The sequence below is a fragment of the Mesitornis unicolor genome, unplaced genomic scaffold (genome assembly GCF_000695765.1).
Source record: "Mesitornis unicolor isolate BGI_N332 unplaced genomic scaffold, ASM69576v1 scaffold35945, whole genome shotgun sequence".
NCBI classification, from domain to species: domain Eukaryota; kingdom Metazoa; phylum Chordata; class Aves; order Mesitornithiformes; family Mesitornithidae; genus Mesitornis; species Mesitornis unicolor.
In genome coordinates this window covers 28,329-48,150 of record NW_010184117.1, presented here as the reverse complement: position 1 = coordinate 48,150, position 19,822 = coordinate 28,329, and the positions used below count along the sequence as shown (strand labels likewise).

Below are 19,822 nucleotides of genomic sequence, written 5' to 3'. Positions count from 1 at the left end.
TTGGCATGCTTAGGGTTCACGTGAAGGAATGCTTCTGCTTTAAAAAACAGACTTCTGTTTAAAAATATCTTTGGGGTAAATTTAATGCTCTGGTTCTTACATTTAACATTAAATGCAAAAAACCTTAGGGAGTGCAGTATGTAGTGGAAGGGTATCAAGACATTGCTAGTTATAGTTTTTCTGGTATGGTGTGGCTGGGCCTTAAACAAGTGCCTTTGCTTCTTTGTGGTTCTGTAAAGCTAAACTGATGTGTGCTGTGGGGCAACTTGAGAAATAGTAGTGTTTGTAAATAATTTTAGTAATTTAAAGCTCTCTTTAAATACTAAATGCTGTGTGCTTAATATAGCTATAGATAGTTTTGTTGGGCAATAGAAAAACAATGCAGCTGAGTTCAGTTGCACCCATTTTGTATTTACTGATAAGCTCTTCTTGAAAACCTACCTCCTGGCTTCTCTGTCCAGGAGGATGCCCTGATGGTTTCAGATAATTATTTCATGTCAGCAGCAATGCATTTCTGGGACTCTGTAGCGAATACCATGGACTAAAGTGCTCTTCCTTGGACTGCCTTACTGAACTGCAGGCCATGAGGAATGTTCCTGTACTAGACGGAAACAGGCATGGCCATGTTTCGTATGCATAATTAAATTTAGCATAAGCAATGCAGGTTCAGTGATCTATCAGTAGTGGAATTCATAAGACCACTGTGGTTTTTCTGTCTTACCTTAAAATTTCTTTAAAGCCTGTGTTTTTTTTCTCTTTAGCAGGTGGGAAGAATGAAAGGAAGGGGGGATGAAAGAATGTTGAACCTTTTTGTGTGGCTGTATGATGGAAGGAAACGGGACAGAGAACCTCTGCAATAGATCATTTGGATGGCTTCAGCAACAAGAGAATGATGCTAAACCATGGCTCTGGAAACTTTCTAATTGCTTTTCTGCTGCTGAAAAGTCTTTGCCTTGCAGTGCGAAAGCGGTAATTTGTTGCTTTACTAAAAGCATAGTTGATATCCCAGTACAGAGCGGTATAGCTGACTGCAGTGTTATTGCTGGCTAAAGGGGGCAAGTGGGGAGGGGAGAAGGAGGAGACAGCAGTTACCATGGTAAGTACAAAATCTGCCTGGGAATTTAAGGTCTTTAGTTGTTTTCACAGGGCTTCTCATCGGTGTTGGTGAAAGCAGGCAAGTTGCTTTGCTTGACAGGCTTTATTCTCTACAGCTCTGTTTGGAGTAGTACAACTGACCGCTTAAAAAGTGCATAAGGCAGTTTCTTGAAAGCTCTACAAAGTTATTGCTGAAGAGTAGAGTAGGGAGGTAGTCTTCACTTCCAGATTTTATCAGTCGAGTTTAGAGGCAAATTTAGAAGGAATAGTACAACACAATGACTTGTGTAAGAAAGCTGCAGTGGTTAAGTGACATCGTTCATGCACGTTCAGTCTGACTTTCAGTAAAAGACATGGGGGAAATGGATGAGTATGTATCCTGTTGCTATTCTCATACATCAGGGGTTAGAAGCTGGCATAAATTCTGGATTTTAACATCTAAACAAGTTCTAGGCAGGTTTTTGACAAAGTATCTTCAGTTCATAAGACATCAGATGCAGAGGAATGGTTTTCAACTTGGGTAACCACTTACTCATTCCTGTCTAGTAGGAAATGCGTTAAGTCCTGTTTGGAAAGTGAAAGTTGTTCTAAAGTACTGAGCAGTGAGTTGTGTGTGGGTTAGCTCTGGTGACCCTGACTGTTCTGGTGCTTCTCATAACCTAAGCTTTCAGTGCTGCCATCTTGGAAACAAACAAAAGGGGGAAATAAAAGCCAGAACAAAACAAAACAACCAGCCTGTATTTCTGCCCATGCCTTTGTCTGTGCATCTTGATATCTTTAATCAGAGGAGGCAAAAAGCGCTTACATAGTTGTGAAAATGTTGGTCTTCTCTGACCTCTGTCAGCTTACTTTCTTGATATAATTTCTACTTTTTTAAAGCCTTAGTCTCTTAATGTAGTACTTCTAAAACTTAATACAGTTTAAGCCTTTATTCAGAGTAAAAAATGATTACTTATATATTCCAAGCTGTGAGATTTTTTCTTTACATTGCATTCATGTTTGCTCTTTAAAGAAATAAAACTTTTTGCTTTGCAGTTGCAGAATATCTCACAGCCTTAGCCTGACAGTTTTCTGCTTCTCAAATTCTAGTTTACTGACTCATTGCTGTTTGGTTTATACCTTTTTGCTTTTGTTCCTTCCAAAATTCACTGATACCGATATGCCTCAGGCTGGCACACATCTGGCATGTTTCTTTTAATATTTTACATGCTTAGACAGTGAGGTAAATAGCAATCATAGAAATTTTGAAAATGTTCTCTTTATTATTGTCAAAATTTGTAACAGCCTGAAAATATGTTCATTTATAGTATAAAAATTGTCGGTTTATTTATGTATCTGAATGTAACTGAGCTCTCATTTTCCAGAAGGATTACATGGAGAACAAGAAAGCTGCTGTAGAATTGAAGGATGCTGCATCTAATAATGCTGGCTCTAAACTGTTTCCAGCAGTACCACTTCCTGATGTTCATTCTCTTCAGCAACAGCAAATACAGCTTTCACCTGGCCCGAAAGTAAGCTGCTGTGCCCATGGCTCTGACTCTTCTTGTACTCCACAAATGCATTGTGGTGGTGGTGGTGATAACTTGATTCACCCTGGCACAATATTAGACTCAAAAAGCACTGGCACGATTACTTGTCAAGTAGGGTCAGGATTTGCTTATCAGTCTGCATCTTCTCTGAAGAACCCTCCAGCTAGAAGCAATTTGGCAGGCATTTCGAGTGAGTTCCCTGGTATGTGTGTAGAAAGCAGTGTATCTTCCTGTCAACATCTGCCCTGTTGTGGAAAACTCCATTTCCAGTCCTGTCATGGTAATGTGCACAAACTGCATCAGTTTCCAGCCCTTCAGAGCTGCACATCTTCTGGCTACTTTCCTTGTTCTGAGTTCACAAGTGGGGCTACAGGCCACCTGGATGAGCATATTGCACAGTCGGAGCTAACTTCACGTGTGTGCGCCAACCCTTTGCACCTAAACATGGCACCTTCAGTTTGTTTAAAGGGCTCTCACTACTGCAATGACTGCTTGATCAAGGTTTGTACATGTCACGTTTCTCATTCATTAAGCATGGTATATGGTGAACACTGAAATAATGTTACTTGAGCAAAACACCAGCTTCCATGGGTTGTGGCTTGCATCCTCCTAGTTGGTGATACGCAGTCCATATGTACCACATAACCTTTTTGAAGGTGATCTCTTTTCTGAGGTAACGGTCAGTTCGATAAGACAAAAGGGGCTATAACAATGTTTAGCTTACAGGGGATCTGTAATGTACTCAAGCAAAATTTTGACAGGATTTGATAGACAGTTACCTCTTTTTCACAGTTCCAATTAGTGTTCCATAGTAGCGACTCTGAGAAAAGGCTAACAGCAGTTAATGTGTACCATTAGCCAGCTGATCAATAAAGATCCATTTGTAAGTCAGGTATAATGTCTGATGTTGTAAGGATATTCTGGGTTTGGTTTGATAAGTTTAGTTTGGAGGCAAATTTAGGCTTTTCTGAATTACTATAATATGTTAGTTACAGCAGTTGTGGATACTGTTCTTCATGAGTGTTTGTTTTTCTTTGTTTCCATTTCTTTAAGTGTTCCTGTTCTGTAACTGTATATAATTCTATGCATTTAAGAAGCAAAGTGCTAAGGAATAGAAGACAGTAGTACAACACAATGACTTGTGCAGGCGAGCTGCAGTGGTTAAGTAACATTCATCAGTCTTCCCAAATTTGTAATTTGTGCTTCAATACCAATTTGGTACCTTTTAGAACTGATTTAAACTGTGCTTGAATTTTAATAGGAATTTCAAGTTCAATAATATATTCAATTTTGTAAGATGTGTTACTTAAACTTCCAAATTTGAGTTTCCAATATAGAAGTAGTGTCTTTATTTCAATAAACTAAACAGTGAATTCAGTGTGTTTGGAGTTATGACCACTATTTTTGGGATTAGGGAGGTGATTCAACCTTGTAGTTCTAATTGCACTGATTTCACGTGCTAGGTCTTTTTTTAGTTATTTTTTTTAGAATGCATATTAGTACTTCTTAAAGATGACATGTCTTGATGTGCAGAGTCTAATGGAATATTTCCTTCCATTTGGAAATCGAGAGCTAAGTGTGCTAGGAAAGACTGTAGGAAAGAAGCTTCCTTCATACAGTGATGCTTTTCTTAAGTAACTTTGTAAAGTGTATCTGAACTTGCGTTTGTTGCAGAAGGGAAACTTGAGCGTTTTTGGCATGGAAGAGTGTGTTAATATTGTATACTGAATGAACGTGTATTTTGAAAAATTGTCCCAACAGCCAGCCAGAAACAGCCTAGCTGATGCTAAAATGTGGCCAAATATTCCTCCTCCAAGTGCACAGACTGCACCTGTTTCTATCCCAATATGTAATGGCTGTGGAATCAAGGGAACAGGAAATGAGAAGAGTTTGCTACTGGCAAGCAGCCTTGGCAAATCACCACAGAAATATGGTAAACCACGTTTGTTCGAATCTTGCATTTAGTGGATGTCCTCCTTAAATACTGTTGCACGTGAAGAGTTTTCTTAAATTGCACTGTTCTCTGGAAACTTTTATAAGTGATAGAAGACTAAACAGTGAAAACATACCTTGTTTGTGTTTTGCGAAGTCATAACTTGGATTTACCTTTTTTGACTACCTAGTAAACTTACTGTATTATTTGTGTAGAGTTTTGATTTTTTTTTTTTACTATTATATTTTTGACTTTTTTAAGAAGTAGAAAAAGAAATTCTAGGAACATAAAACTTACTTCATTCTGGTTACATATAAAGAAATTATCTTCAGCCACACTTTGAAAAGCATTTTCTTAGTCTGTTAGTGTCTGTTGTCACTTCATATGCAGTAAAGGTATAATGTTTATAATTACCATATAGCTTTTTTCAGTGTTCTCGAGAGGAAAATACTGTGGAATAATTTGTGGTATAAAGTTTCTCCCTTAAAGAGAAACTCTGAAAACACTTGATTTGTTTTTTAGATTCCTTAGGAAAACAAAACTGACTGTGTTCCTGGGCATGTTACTCTCTGAAATATAAAACTTCCTATGTGCAAAGTTTAGAGAATGCAATGTTCAGCACTTTCGGTATGTGAAGATTAAAATGAGCTGTGTTGTTAAACCTGTGCAGGGTCTCCAGAAGTTGCAATATCAGGCCAAGCTCTGGAAAACTTACCCCCCATTGGAGTCTTCTGGGATATTGAAAACTGCTCAGTTCCCACTGGCCGTTCGGCTATAGCAGTTGTACAGAGGATTCGTGAAAAGTTTTTTAAAGGTCACAGAGAGGCAGAATTTATCTGTGTGTGTGACATAAGTAAAGAAAATAAAGAAGTTATTCAGGAGCTAAACAACTGCCAGGTATCAAAACGGCTTCTACTTGATGTTCTTGCTTGAGAATTTGTGTGTAGCACATTGAATGTGTCAGTGGTGATTCTTGTTCACTAAAGTTTTGTTAGTTCTGTTTTTCAGTACGTGAGCTTATAACTAGTTTGTGGGTGGAATATTTAATGCTGACATGTCCTTGTGTGATACTTTTTAAAACTGAAATTGCTATCTATTATATGTAGATTACTGGTTTTAGCTTTAGTTTTAACATTCAGAGGATTTTTATTTCATCCAGTAATAAGTGGTGGAGGCATTTCTAGTATTAGCCTTCAAATCTGACTAAATCATTAACCTAAAAGAACTATAATTCTGTGAACAAAACAATGTTTTGTTTCTTGGTATCCTTTTAAACACTTTGTGCAGGTTTCTAAGTCAAATTCCCTTTCCACCCCCTGAATTACAGATATTATAACAGGTTAACAGTTTATCTGCTTATGTGAGGTAAAATGAATTCACAGTGAGTACTTGCTGTGTTTGTCACTCTTTCAAATGAGGGTTTATGGAATGTTTTTAAGGTACATAAATTGTGATCTTAAACGCAGAACAGCAGAAGTCATCCTTAAGATGTTGCTGAACAAGGGTTGAAGTTCATTGCTCATGAGAACAGCAAGATCCATACATGTGGCATTTCATGCATCTGTGCAGTAATTTATGTAAATAAAGGATGCCTATAAATGCCTGTATTTATGTTAATTTAAAAAAAATAAATGTAAGCAAGCATAGCTCACGTTCGAGCTCTTCATTAGATTGTGCTTCTGTGTTTCCACAGGTGACTGTTGCACACATCAATGCTACAGCAAAGAATGCTGCTGATGACAAACTCAGACAGAGTCTGCGGAGATTTGCTGATACACACACTGCACCTGCCACTGTGGTTCTTGTGTCAAGTAAGTGCTTGTGGTACTCGTCTGCAGTGCAAAATTCAGCTCCTCTCTTCAGTAGTACTTTTGTCTATGGTGCTATTCAACTTTCCGAGGGTTGTGTTTAGAATCAGCTTTAACTGAATTGCGTAAGAATTCTTAATGTCAGCGGCAGCAATGTCAAAATAGAGACAGTACGATGAGATCTTGGCTTACTTAAATCAGCATTGGAATCTGATGTCTTGAGTGTGAATAGGTGTGTGTATAAATACTGTCTACAGCTAGGACAGCTTCAGCAGGAAACTAATAAAGTAAGACTCAATGAATTTCCTTAGGGGAGTCTTTCAGAATACTTTGAGCAAAATGTATTTGATTTGGTTTTTATTCTTCTCACAACATACCATACAGTTAAATGTGCAAGTCACTCAAGTATTTAATTGCTGTGTGTTGCCTAGGGTTTATCTCTAAAGCCAAACAAGTGTTTGTTACAGAAGTATATAGCATGGTCAAATGCCCTGCTGATAAATTGCTAGAAGTTGCTATTAAAAGAGCCCTTGTCTGAGGCTGAATGCTAACTGCTGATTTAAATTATCTGTTAAGAAGCCTTGTAGCTGTTAGTGCTTTTTCCATTAGAAATTTTCAGCGATAAATAGAGCTTGTCAGGAGAAATCTGGAGGTTTGTTTGTTTAGTCTGGTTTTTATTTTTTTCACGTGTTTCCATGTTAATTCTGATTTGTTTCTCCAGCGGATGTAAACTTTGCTTTGGAACTCAGTGACCTGAGACATCGACATGGCTTTCAGATAATTTTGGTACATAAAAACCAAGCTTCAGAAGCACTCTTACATCATGCTCATGAACTTATTTGTTTTGAAGAATTTATTTCAGACTTGCCACCAAGGTTACCTCTGAAAATGCCGGTATGGTTTTTAGTTCTTAATGCAACAGATATTTCATAGTGTCAACTTTTTTCTTTCTAATTTAGTGGGAGAGCAGGCTGAAATTATGTCTGTGTTTTTATGGTGAGAGATGTATTGGACCATCACCTGTATTTCAGTTACTACCACATGAATGTATGCTTTCTGCTTTAAAACTGAAGGAATAAAATAACAACAAAGTAACTAAAGTTAAGATAGCAAGATCACATTCTTCTCACTAAATATTTTATCAGATAATGTATGTTACATGCCTGCCTTTCACTGGCAGAAAGTTATGGTAAGATCTTAGTTGTGCATTAAGACAGATCTATGATGCTTTAACAGATTTGAGTGACTGTTTGCTTTGTTTTTTTTGTCTTCCTGACCATTCCCTCTGAATTGGCCGTGTTGTCTTTGCACAGCACTCATAACCTTTTCTTAGAAATAGCTTCCTAAACTGTGTTCACGTGTAGAGTATATAGAATTCTTGGGTTGTAAATAGAGGTGCTTTCTTATTTGGAGAAGTAATTGGGTATTGATCCATTGATCAGAGACTGTAGTCTCTTCTAACTTCAGATTCTATTGGAGATGGATGTTTGAGGATCTCCTTTGGTATGAGTTTTCCAAACAAATTGAATGCCGCAAAAAGAATGACACACAGGGGTGGGGAGAGAGCATGTGTCACCAGAATCGGTGTGAAAATACTGGTTTTGAACAAGAGTATTCTGACATAATCAAATTAAAATCTTGCTCCCTTTATACAGGCATGCCATACACTATTATATGTTTATAATCTGCCAACAAACAGAGATAGCAAAAGCGTCAGTAATAGACTCAGGCGTTTGTCAGACAACTGTGGAGGGAAGGTGCTGAGCATTTCTGGAAGCAGTGCAGTTCTCCGTTTTTTAAATCAAGAGAGTGCTGAACGGGCTCAGAAGCGAATGGAAAATGAAGATGTTTTTGGTAACAGGATTGTAGTGTCTTTTACTCCCAAAAACAAAGAACTTAATGAAACTAGAAGCTCCAGCTTTGTGGGAACCGAAAAGGTGAAGTCTCCCAAAAAAACTAACAAGAACACAAAACTGTGCCTCCTCAATAAGGATTCAAGTGATCAGCCTTCTGGTACCAAAGGCTCTGCTGGGAGGGGATTCCAGATTCATGGATCTGCTGTCAAACCCACAAATGTTAAAAGTTTACAGGTATTGTTGTTCTATCTTGTTTAGTATTCTTGATTTCCCTAATTTTCTGGAGATTGCTTCTGTTACAGCTTTATCTTTAACTTTTCATATGTAATGAATAACTGTAATGTGTAGAGACATTCCAGAATGAGAGCTGTATTCATCTGCTTGGAAAGCAGACAATGAATTTGAGGGTTGTTTTTCCCCATCCCTGCCACCTTTTTCTCAGTTTGGAAATACTGCTGGTACTTACTGAGTCTCAGATCCGAGGACAGTTTTGACTTTTATGTTAGTGTTGAATATAACATCTAGTGCAATCTGCTTTCCTAGTTTTAGGGAAAGCTAGGGTACATCTACAGTGTAGCAAAAATATTTCAACTACTGGATAGTTTACTGTTTTCTGTCGCAGAAAATCAAATATTCCTTGTTATGAAGTGCCACTGAAAATGCTAGTAAAGGAAAATTGGTCATTTATCTAGATTTCTATCACAAGGAAGGCCTCTGGCAAGGAATGTCTGGTGCTTTTATGCTGACCTTTCATCTGTTTCATATAGGAGCTGTGCCGCCTTGAATCAAAGACCACCAGTAGAATTACTGAAAACCAGCAAGAACGTTTAAGAGAACAAATTCCTTCTCCTCAGAGTAATGCTAATGCAGCAATTCCTGTGTCTCTGACAGCCAAAAAAATGGGAATGGGAGAATCATCCTGTAAAAGTAGTCAGAAGTATGTTTAAAAATAAAGACATGAATGTTAGCTACGCTTTTCAAAATGTGAATTCTACAACTTAATGTGTTTTCTTTTTCTTATATATATTTGTAAATAGAAAAGAGACCTCTGCTTCCAGGAGCATTACCAATTCTCCTGTAGATAAAAAAGATAAAGATGAAACTGTATTTCAGGTCAGCTATCCCTCTGCTTTCAGTAAGTTGACAGCCTCAAGACAACTCAGTCCTTTACTTATGTCTCAGAGTTGCTGGTCATCTCGGTAAGTGTCTGTGTTGTATTTGGAAGGTGAGCTGAGGCTTCACCGATATTATCTTTGATAGAGAGCTGATACGGAGTTGTGTATGCTACGCATGTTACTTTAATGCACTGGTTTATGTGGAGGCAAAAGGAAATTATGGTGGTGCTCCATAACAGCTGACAATGGATGTAAACATAAATGGAGTGAACTCTTTTTCAGAAACTTATGTTGTGGCAATTGTTTCCTGCAAACTTACTTTCGAGCTTCTGAAGAGTCTTCAGAAGTATTATAGATATCTTAATCCCCTTAATTTCAGAGCATTTGACATTCCCAGTAGAAATTTATGCAGACCCATTGAATTCTTGTAGACTTCAGTATCTGGCCTTTGGTGTTTATTAAAATCATGTGAATGAATTAGACTTGGTGTCAAATATATTATTAAAATGGCGACACTGAAACATAATATGAATTATTTCCTTTCTTCTCATAGAAAATATTTGTTTTGTTACCATGTTTTGTGTGTGGCAAAATGTTTTGCCTGCACACCTGTACTAAGAAAATACTTCAAAGTGCTGTCTTTGTGTGCTTCAGCTGTGTCTGTTTTCTGATTAATTTTGAGATGTACATATCAGAATTGTGCAATAGCTACTTTAGCTCAGATATTTTTATCTCACCCAGGAGTATGTCTCCAAACCTCTCAAATAGATCATCTCCACTTACATTAAATGTATTAAATCATACCAGTGGTACCGACTGCCCTGATCCTTTTGCAAATGGTGCAGACATTCATATCAGCAACATAGATTACAGATTGTCCAGAAAAGAATTGCAGCAAAGTTTGCAAGAAACTTTCTCAAGACACGGCAAGGTAAATTAAATCTGTTTGTTGTTTTTAATACTTTGTGTTTATGTATTTATGGACATGTTTGTGGTCTAGCTTTAGGTTTGGAGGAATGGAATGCTCTTCAAACATGACTTTTAAAAAAACTGTGTTAAAAGGAGGTGTTGTGTTTTTCCTTTAAAAAGACCAGGTCATTTGCACTAGGTTTTTAATTTGCATGTGGTCTTCATAGATCTGGTATTCTGAAAATAGAAATTTTTAAGTGGCTCATCAGTCATGGAGAGAAAAGACTTATGCTTTAGCTGCATAACCTTTTTAAGCTGTAAAGCTGATTTGCTAATGTCAGCTTCAAAATCACAGTTAAAACTGAGTTTGTTTTGAATCGGAAGTGTTCAAAAACAGACACGGATAATCTGAATCAGTAAAAAGCGGCTATGCAAGGAGAGGTGATTTCTGCAGTGGTGCCATCTCTGTCTGATCTGTAGATGTTCTTCTGGCATAATCCAAATGGAAAAATGATGGTTGAGTTAAAGGAATATTGTGGTCTTGCCTTGCCAAGGCTCACTGCATACGATTCTTGTTTGCGTTGTTCCGTTGGCCACAGTTTGTCATACTTGGTTCCCTTTTGCACTGTATTTGTCTCTTGGCCAAAGCAAGACTGCTACTCTTGTGTTGGCTTGCCTTGGGTTGGTATTTTTGTGATAAATGTGTAAGGTGTTTTCTTCCTTTCAGGTAAAAAGTGTAGAGCTCAGTCCACATACAGATTACCAGTTGAAGGCTACAGTTCAGATGGAAAATCTGCAAGAAGCAATTAGTGCTGTCAACAGTCTTCACAGATATAAAATTGGCAGTAAAAGGATCCAGGTTTCATTGGCAACGGGAACTGCTAGTAAATCACTCTCGCTACTTAGGTAATAAACAATTTGGCATCTTCTTAATTGTTCTAGCATGTATTTAGTAGCAGGTGGTTGAAAATACTGAGCAAAGGAATGATAAGGAAATAAACTAAAATCTGTCTTGTGACCTGATGAATGTGCTAAATATAACCAGGCTAGCTTTCAGTTTAGTATTTTTACACTGCTTATATTTTAAGTTGCATCCGAAGAGACTAGACTTCTGTTTAACAGTTTTTCACCACTACTCTTTCATAATACTGATATACCTCAATAACTTAGTTTGTGCAGCTGAGTTAAGATTACTCTTGGCATCTTTGTTTCTTCTTTCCTCCAAGAAAGTGCATATGAATTTCATCTTTGAGGATGGGATGCATAATTTAAACTTCCTATATGGGAGATGGTAGAACTAGAGTGGTGATGCTAGTGAGAATACTAGTATTTTCTGTTTCCATTTTTCCTTACTGAAAGAAAACATTAGGAAAGATGTTGTCTTCATTTTTTCACAGAAAGCTTCAGTGAAAATAGTGCTTCGGTGGAAATTGTGTTCTAAAGTTATGTACTATTTGCCACTCTGTAATGACAACTTTATTTCATTCTTGCCTTTCAGTTTATGCCTGTTCAAAGTTCTTACTGTGAAGTAGTAGTACCAGGCTGGTACTTTCTAATGCTGCAGCTTTAATGTTACATTTTGTAGGTGCTCAAAATCTTGCCACCACCTATGAAGGATGCACCTCCTTCAGGGACATTACCTAATGAGTTACAGTGGTGTTACTATTTGCGCTCCCCTGATCTGAAGTGTCACCTTCCATAGTGCTGGGATGGAAGGGGAATGCTTTTTGTCCTGTTGTAGTTCATAGACTGCATCTGTAAATATCTCACCAGTTTGGGCTGGCAGGTAATACTAACAGATTTTGTGCTAATGTTACACTTGTTTTATAGCTCAGAAACGATGTCCATTCTGCAGGATGCACCTGCTTGTTGTCTTCCTATGTTCAAATTCACAGAAATCTATGAAAAAAAGTGAGTTCTCAGATATTTGTTTTCTTTTCCTCTAGTAGTTCTAAAAAGAATCTGATCTTGTGTGAGTGTTTACAGTGAATTATAGAGAGTAACGGAACAGTGTGTTTCAGGTTTTTTGTTAGATATTGCAGCATATTATCTTTCCAGAGGCCGTGGCTGTAATTCTGGCTTTTCTTTCCAGTGTTTTACTTATTTTTTTTAACATTGGGATGAATAGATTAGTTACCTTAACAGTCTGCATAGAACAGTTTCTAGAGTATTCCAGTTTCTTAAAGGAAAAAATGCAATTATTGCATTCTGTGTTTATAATGTGTGTATTTAATTTTTTTTCTTGTAGATTTGGGCATAAGTTAATTGTATCAGATTTATATAAACTAACAGACACTGTGGCAATCCGTGACCAAGGAAGCGGGCGGCTGGTGTGCCTTTTACCCAGCAGCCAAGCCCGGCAGAGTCCATTGGGATCTTCACAGTCCCATGATGGTTCATCAGCAAACTGTAGTCCTATAATATTTGAAGAGTTGGAATATCATGAGCCTGTTTGTAAGCAGCATTGCCTGAATAAAGACTTTAGGTAAGCTGTTTATTAAAAAAACCTCTAAAATATTACAGAATATTTGAACAACATTTAACACTTAAAGGTATATTAAAGTTGAGGTGTATATATATTCATATAGTGTGCTCCAGTCACTGTTGTCAAGAATAAGTCAGTCAGAGAATAGTGAGATGGCACAGTGAATTTTCCAGGCAGTTCTCATGGGTCTGTCTGATCAGGTAAGATTATTGTATTCTAGAACAGCTGCCTCATGAGCTGAAGCTGGAAGGTACACTGCCTTCCTCTGATTTTATAAGAATGACTTCTGTTACCTTGAGTTTTATTACCTAATTATAACTGGAACTGATCATACTTTGTCCTCCAGCTACATTTAGTAAGTGATTCATACTATGTTGAGGATTTCCTGAAGCCATATTTTAAGTTTTTTGTTTTATTCAATAGCAGCTGGGTGGTTTTACTATAGCGATTAAGTGTTCACTGTTAACTGCCTTATATGTGCTGCTAAAATTTAATTTGAAAATTTTAATCTAATCGTAATAAAAATACAGTTTTCTAAATGTTGTTTGCCTTCTGAAATAGCTATAGCTGTATTAATTTTTGTGAAGAAAAGATGAGAGTTGCTTGTGACTGTAGTTTTATTGTCAGCTGGTAGCAGTATATTGTCTGCATATAATATGCTTACTATGGGTGTCTATGTGAGCACAGGCATACTGTGCTAAAGCTATGTGTAGAATGAGCATATAAACTTCAACCTCTGGTGTTTTCACAGTGAGCATGAGTTTGATCCAGATTCTTACAGAATTCCTTTTGTGATTTTGTCTCTGAAGACATTTGCTCCCCAAGTTCACAGTCTTCTGCAGACACATGAGGGTACTGTACCTTTACTAAGGTAAAGTATTTTAATTTAGGGTTTTAGTGTAAGGGGTGATAGGTAAAAGATTTAAAACTTTGATGAGAGCTGCAATGCTCTGAAACTGCCTGTTGTATAAAAACTCTAGTTCTCATAAGGTGGTATCTTCTGTAACAGATAAGTGCCTTATGCAGTTACTACTTTTTGAATTCTCGTTGAGGAAAAAAAGACCCACTTATTAAAAAAATGTGCATTTTATGAAGACTTCTGTAATGTGTCAGTAAGCTGTTGAAGCCGCTTGCTCAGGAAGTGTCTCAAAATATTTCAATTGTTATAGTGGTATTTTAGTGTATAATGGAGGCTTTTTTTCCTTCCAAAGTTTTCCTGATTGTTATATGTCAGAGTTCAATGATCTTGAAATGGTCCCAGAAGGCCAGGGTGGTGTTCCTTTAGAACATCTCATTACCTGTGTTCCTGGAGTTAACATTGCCACTGCTCAAAATGGCATTAAAGTTATTAAATGGATACATAACAAACCACCACCTCCTACTACAGGTAAGTATTTCTATTTAAAATCTTTTATGTGAACTAGGATTTCTGCTAAAAAAAACCTCAGTAGCATGTAGTTAATCTTACATAATTGTTAAACTCTTTCTAAAGAGAAACTTTTAGCTTGAATGTTCATTCTCTTTCTTCTGTGCTCTAGCCTGTGTCATAAATAATGTGCCGTGTTTCGTGGAAGAATATTAGTGAAAGGTTCAGTAATACAATTACTTTTTTTTGTAGATCCTTGGCTTCTGCGTTCTAAGAGCCCTGTAGGTAATCCACAACTTATTCAGTTCAGTAGAGAAGTGATAGATCTACTTAAAAGCCAACCATCCTGCGTCATCCCTGTCAGTAAATTCATCCCAACATACCATCATCACTTTGCAAAACAATGCCGTGTGTCTGACTACGGGTATTCTAAATTAATGGAGCTGCTGGAAGCAGTGCCTCATGTACTGCAAGTGAGTTACATGACACTGTTCCTTTTTAACTTGGGGAATTGTACTTTTCAACTATCTGAATTACTGGTTGGTATTGTATAATAGATGCTATGCCATTACCTCATCTGCCATGAAAGAGATTAACTGACCCTTGGAGTGTCATTGTCATCTGAGATGTTGCTTCTATTTTGTTTTTATTGTCCCTACCCTCCCAAAACAACTTCCTGGGAAACTAACTCATTACTTAAGCCTCTGGAATAAAGTTTGACGTTGGTTTTAGCCTGTGGCTAGTGATTGAGTAAAAGGCTTTAATTGTGGTGTTCATCACAAGGACACGGCAAATGCCCAGTGCTCCTATGCTAGGCTGTGATGTGTAGCCTGTGACATTAGCTTCAAGCATTTCTGTGTGAAGTCCATGTGGCCTTATGTTACAAAAAAGATGTTACATTAGCTTATATTTTGAACAGCAGTTGGTTGTAGAATTGTTAAAATAACCGTTGCAACAGCACTCATGGAAGAGGTATTTCTTAATTTCTTGATGATGTGTCTTGGTCTAGAAAGTGTGTGGCTTTGTGAGGCCGCCTTTCCAAGCACTGTCTCTGTTATATCCTTTATTTCTAGCCTACTTATACTAGAACTGTCTTCTGAATATCTTGTAGAAGAACTTAACTGAGGATGCTAGATGTGAGTGATAAAATGAAATTTTCTTTCAGATTCTTGGTATGGGTTCCAAACGCTTGTTAACTTTAACACACAGAGCTCAAGTGAAGCGCTTTACTCAAGACTTACTGAAGCTTCTCAAATCCCAGGCCAGTAAGCAAGTTATTGTGAGGGAATTCTTACAGGCTTATCACTGGTAAGTTATGTTTAATGAAACAAGAACAGCTGTGGCAGGACATGTCTGTCAATGGTGGTTTCAAAACCTAGTGCAAGAGGTTCAGCACTTTAAATCTTAGTCCAAAAATGTGACAATCGTACTACCTCTTCACTGTGATGTGGAAGTTCAAATTTCTAATGAAAACAAAAATAAAAGCTCTCTGGCAGACTTTCCTGCTTCCCTTAGAACTAGGCTTTTTAAATATTTTTTGAGTTTGAAACAGGTTATTGTATTTCATTAGTTTTGTTTGAAGCCATGACTGAAAGGATGAAAGCAGACGTGTTGTGGCACATTAGCATGAACAGTGAAGGGGGATGTAAAATAAATAGACTGATTATCAATAGATACGTATTTAACTGGATCTAGCAATGGTGCAAAAATAAGTACTAATCAGTACCTGTTTTGCCTTTGCCAAGAATATTCTGTTCTAGCATGGTAAAAAGCAGTTTTGGTTTTTTTTAAAGAGCCAAGAATTGTGCTTTCCTTAATATGAAGATAAAAAGTACTACTTAACAGGCTTTGAGGAAACCATAGCATCTTTGTTACATGTAGTCTGCCTTTGCATGTATGTTATTGTGCAGCATGTGCCAGCAGTTCCTTGTTGGGAATGCATACTTCTACTTATATTTCCAATATTGTCAAAAATACATGATGGGTTGCTTCTAAATCTACTAAACATGCCTCTCTGTAGTCAGCTGTGGCCATTTCTTGAATAAAAAAACATAGGAAGTGGTATTGCTTCTGAGAGATTCCTGTTGAGGCTGGGAGGGGAGAGTAAAATAACCTTTTAATATATTACACAGTATTGTGAACCTTAGACGATGTTTTCCAGGATATGGTCTTTGCCTTCTCTTTGGACCTAATTTTATATGCCTAACTAGTAAGCAAATGCAGACTGTTAAATGTGTAGCCATATGGAACTGTATAACATAATTACATTTTCTTAGATCACTTAAAACCTGAGCTTGAAAAAATACTACTTTGGTCTCACCATGACAAGTCTGAGACATCCAGTGGCTGGTATATACAGCTCTTTCTTCCAGTGTTCTGTGAACCATCAGTGTAATACTAATTTTTTTTTTTCATTAGAATGGATAGATAATTTGAATTAAGAATACTTTCCCCCTCTGTTTCACATGCTAGAATTATTGCCAGTATGAACACTATGCTGTTTTTTGGGGGTTTTCTGGAGTTTTTTCAGGATTTGAGGCTTATTCTCTCAATTTGCACTTCTTTTCTTCTTACACAGCATGTATGAATACTTGTATTATACCATTCTCAAACTTTCAGGTGTTTTTCAAAGGACTGGGATGTTACCGAGTACGGAGTGTGTGAACTGGCTGATATTATATCAGAAATTCCAGATACAACTATCTGTTTGTCACAGCAAGACAATGAAATGGTAATTTGTATCCCCAGAAGAGGTATGTCCGTGTACTTTATTGTTGCCAACTAAATAGTATTTTAAAACTGTAATAACTAAAGTACATAGGAGTGACTTGAATTTTTTTATAATTGTGTTTCTACCTTCGTAACTAAGTTGTGAACTTCTAGCAATGAAAGAATTTTGTCATTGTAGGAATGCTTATAATGGAATAGGCAGGAAAGCAGGTGGCAGACTGCGTAAAGTAACGTGACTACTGTTGCATGTAGTTAAACTTTCTGTGGGATCATTAGAAACTGGGCTGTTTCCACACAGCAAAACCACCAATATATTTGACTGTTTAGTGTCTAAAGTACTGACCACCTGATTATTTTTGGACTTTAAACATGTAAACTTAGTAAACATCTTCAGTGGTAGAAGAAAACAGTGACTTGGTGTGATATGTGATTAAGGTGAAAATCAATCACCATATTTTCTTATTTTCCATTGCATGTTGTGTAAGTGTCTGGGTACATAACTCTTTACTTTTTTAATTTTAGAACGTACACAGGAAGAAATAGAAAGAACCAAACAATTTTCTAAAGAGGTGGTAGACTTACTGCGCCATCAACCCCATTTTCGAATGCCCTTCAATAAATTTATTCCCTCTTATCACCACCACTTTGGTCGCCAGTGCAAACTCGCTTACTATGGCTTTACAAAACTGCTTGAACTCTTTGAAGCCATACCAGATGTCTTACTCGTAAGTTCTAAAATCCTGAGATGTCCCAATCTCAGAAAAATGTGTTAGTACAACTGTTTCAGCAGGGGTGGTACTTCTCATTAACTTCAGTGTGAGTTACAAACTCTGCACCTGTAATGTTAGCCAGCTGTATTTAATAAAGTCTTTGATGTAGCCATTTTGGTAAAAAGGTCCAAGGATTTGAGCACATTCATGCTAAGTGTGCTAAAAAAATTAAAATATTCTAAATAGGATTACATTCACAAAATTCAGTGCATCTGAATCGGAGCCAAGTTTCAGTAAAGTTGTGTTAAACTTGCTTTAAAAAAGGCTAGTAACTACTTAATTGCCTTTTTTGTTGTATTTCAGAGATTTCATTGTTTCACTTAAAATGTGTCTTTTGAGGCAGCTGAACCTTGGTACATAGCAAACTGTTTCCTGCGGGCACTGAATCCTAGTTACAGGTTATGCTTTTTTCATCAGGATTAGGTAAATAATTTTATTAAAGTGTAATTTCTGTTTTGCAGGTATTGGAATGTGGGGAGGAGAAAATTCTCACGCTCACAGAGGTGGAACAAGTCAAAGCAGTTGCTGCCCAGTTTGTGAAACTGCTGCGGTCCCAGAAAGACAACTGCCTTATGATGTGTGATTTACTGACAGAGTACAGTAAAACATTTGGATACACTCTGCGTCTTCATGACTATGATGTTAGCTCAGTTCCAGCTTTAATGCAAAAACTTTGCCATGTTGTAAAGGTAATCTTTTATCTTAGTAATTTATTCCTCTAAAGGGTATGTGGTGGTACAGAAGGGATTTTCTGTCTCAAATTACAGGTCTCAGTGTGCTTAATATTGTACTCTAGAAATAATATTTCACTAAGGTGTAGAGGGAAAATTCCAAAGGGATTTTGAATACAGCTTCTGTATTCCTATGATGATCTTTGTTTTGTAACCTTTTGACTCCGGAAAAGCTCATCCTTGTATAGCTCCTAACAAGTAAGATTGTATTAGAGTACCTCTTTTAAAAATTCACTTTTTTTCTTCCTGACTCAACTTATTACTTTTACACAGTTAGAATTTCCTGATAACCACAGTAGTTTTCAGTCTCTTAATGTTTTTTATTATTAACTTTTTGATCTATGGTTTGAGGCTTTGACTTTGAATGTAAATATGTAGATGGTCTTGGTGGTGGAGAAGAAAGGTTACATCCACATGGCCATAACAATACTGGTTTAGTTGCTTCAGTTCTGTTAATTTAGCAGCTGGTGTTCAAGCTGGAACCCAGTCAGATCCAGCTGGCTTGGAACAAAGAGTGAAATCATGTGTATCCTGTGGATAGAAACTGCTACACAGCTCTTGTATATTTAAAGTAAACTTCCAATTTACAAGCTGCTTTATCGTGTGTGCTTTTGGCTAGGGGAGTATTGTGTGCTGGTATGTCGTATCAGATACAGCTGTGCTTTAACAAACCTGGCTACACAACTTATAAATTAATCTCTTCCCTGTTCCTAACTAATTCACTTTTTCTAGGTTGTTGACACAGAGTCTGGCAAGCAAATTCAGCTGATAAATAGGAAATCTCTGCGGACTCTAACTGCCCAGTTGTTAGTCTTGTTGATGTCTTGGGATGGAACATCCTTTCTTTCTGTTGAACAGCTTAAACAACGTTATGAAATAATCCATAGTACTTCACTTAATCCATGTGAATATGGATTTATGACCTTAACTGAACTCCTGAAGAGTCTTCCTTATTTGGTTGAGGTATGTGAGCTCTTTCCTTTCTCGTGTGTTTCATACTTTGAAAAGACGTTGTGAGTAGAGGATATGGAAGTACGCACTCTTAATACTTTTCTTTTTCTAATAGGTTTTTACCAATGGTGCAGCAGAAGAATATGTGAAGCTTACAAATCTGTATATGTTTGCAAAGAATGTAAGGTCCTTACTTCACACTTACCATTATCAGCAGATTTTTCTTCACGAGTTCCCAGTAGCATATAACAAATATACAGGAGAAGTGCTGCAACCTAAAGCATATGGATACAATAACTTAGAAGAGCTCTTGGGAGCAATTCCAGAGGTGTGAAGAGTTCTTGTACAATTACATTGAGACTTCTGCATAGATTAAAAATAGATACACAACTGTAATTTCTGTTAAATGGTGTGAAATACTGGAATTCTCCTCCAAGGAGGCTTATAGCAGTTATATTTCTAACAGCTTCTGAGAAACCTGTACTATGCAATAAGGAAAAAAAATCTTTGTTTTGGTCAAATTTTGCCTAAGAACTGTTCCTGC

The 19,822-nt window shown here is 37.1% G+C and overlaps 1 protein-coding gene across 1 annotated transcript in view; it reads left to right on the top strand.

The window, feature by feature from the left end:
* Positions 1-761: 761 nt before the first annotated feature.
* Positions 762-19,822, top strand: part of KIAA0430 (KIAA0430 ortholog) — a 21,467-nt gene continuing 2,406 nt past the window's right edge. Inside the window, exons 1-22 of the mRNA XM_010184365.1 lie at positions 762-969; positions 2,460-3,125; positions 4,386-4,557; positions 5,228-5,454; positions 6,251-6,368; positions 7,087-7,259; positions 8,021-8,455; positions 8,989-9,158; positions 9,259-9,420; positions 10,078-10,267; positions 10,973-11,151; positions 12,076-12,156; positions 12,494-12,730; positions 13,482-13,601; positions 13,942-14,117; positions 14,349-14,569; positions 15,262-15,404; positions 16,716-16,849; positions 17,349-17,551; positions 18,058-18,285; positions 19,060-19,290; positions 19,394-19,606. Coding sequence (XP_010182667.1) covers positions 823-969; positions 2,460-3,125; positions 4,386-4,557; positions 5,228-5,454; positions 6,251-6,368; positions 7,087-7,259; positions 8,021-8,455; positions 8,989-9,158; positions 9,259-9,420; positions 10,078-10,267; positions 10,973-11,151; positions 12,076-12,156; positions 12,494-12,730; positions 13,482-13,601; positions 13,942-14,117; positions 14,349-14,569; positions 15,262-15,404; positions 16,716-16,849; positions 17,349-17,551; positions 18,058-18,285; positions 19,060-19,290; positions 19,394-19,606 — 4,626 coding nt within the window. The 5' untranslated portion in view covers positions 762-822. The remainder of the gene's footprint in view (positions 970-2,459; positions 3,126-4,385; positions 4,558-5,227; positions 5,455-6,250; positions 6,369-7,086; positions 7,260-8,020; positions 8,456-8,988; positions 9,159-9,258; positions 9,421-10,077; positions 10,268-10,972; positions 11,152-12,075; positions 12,157-12,493; positions 12,731-13,481; positions 13,602-13,941; positions 14,118-14,348; positions 14,570-15,261; positions 15,405-16,715; positions 16,850-17,348; positions 17,552-18,057; positions 18,286-19,059; positions 19,291-19,393; positions 19,607-19,822) is intronic.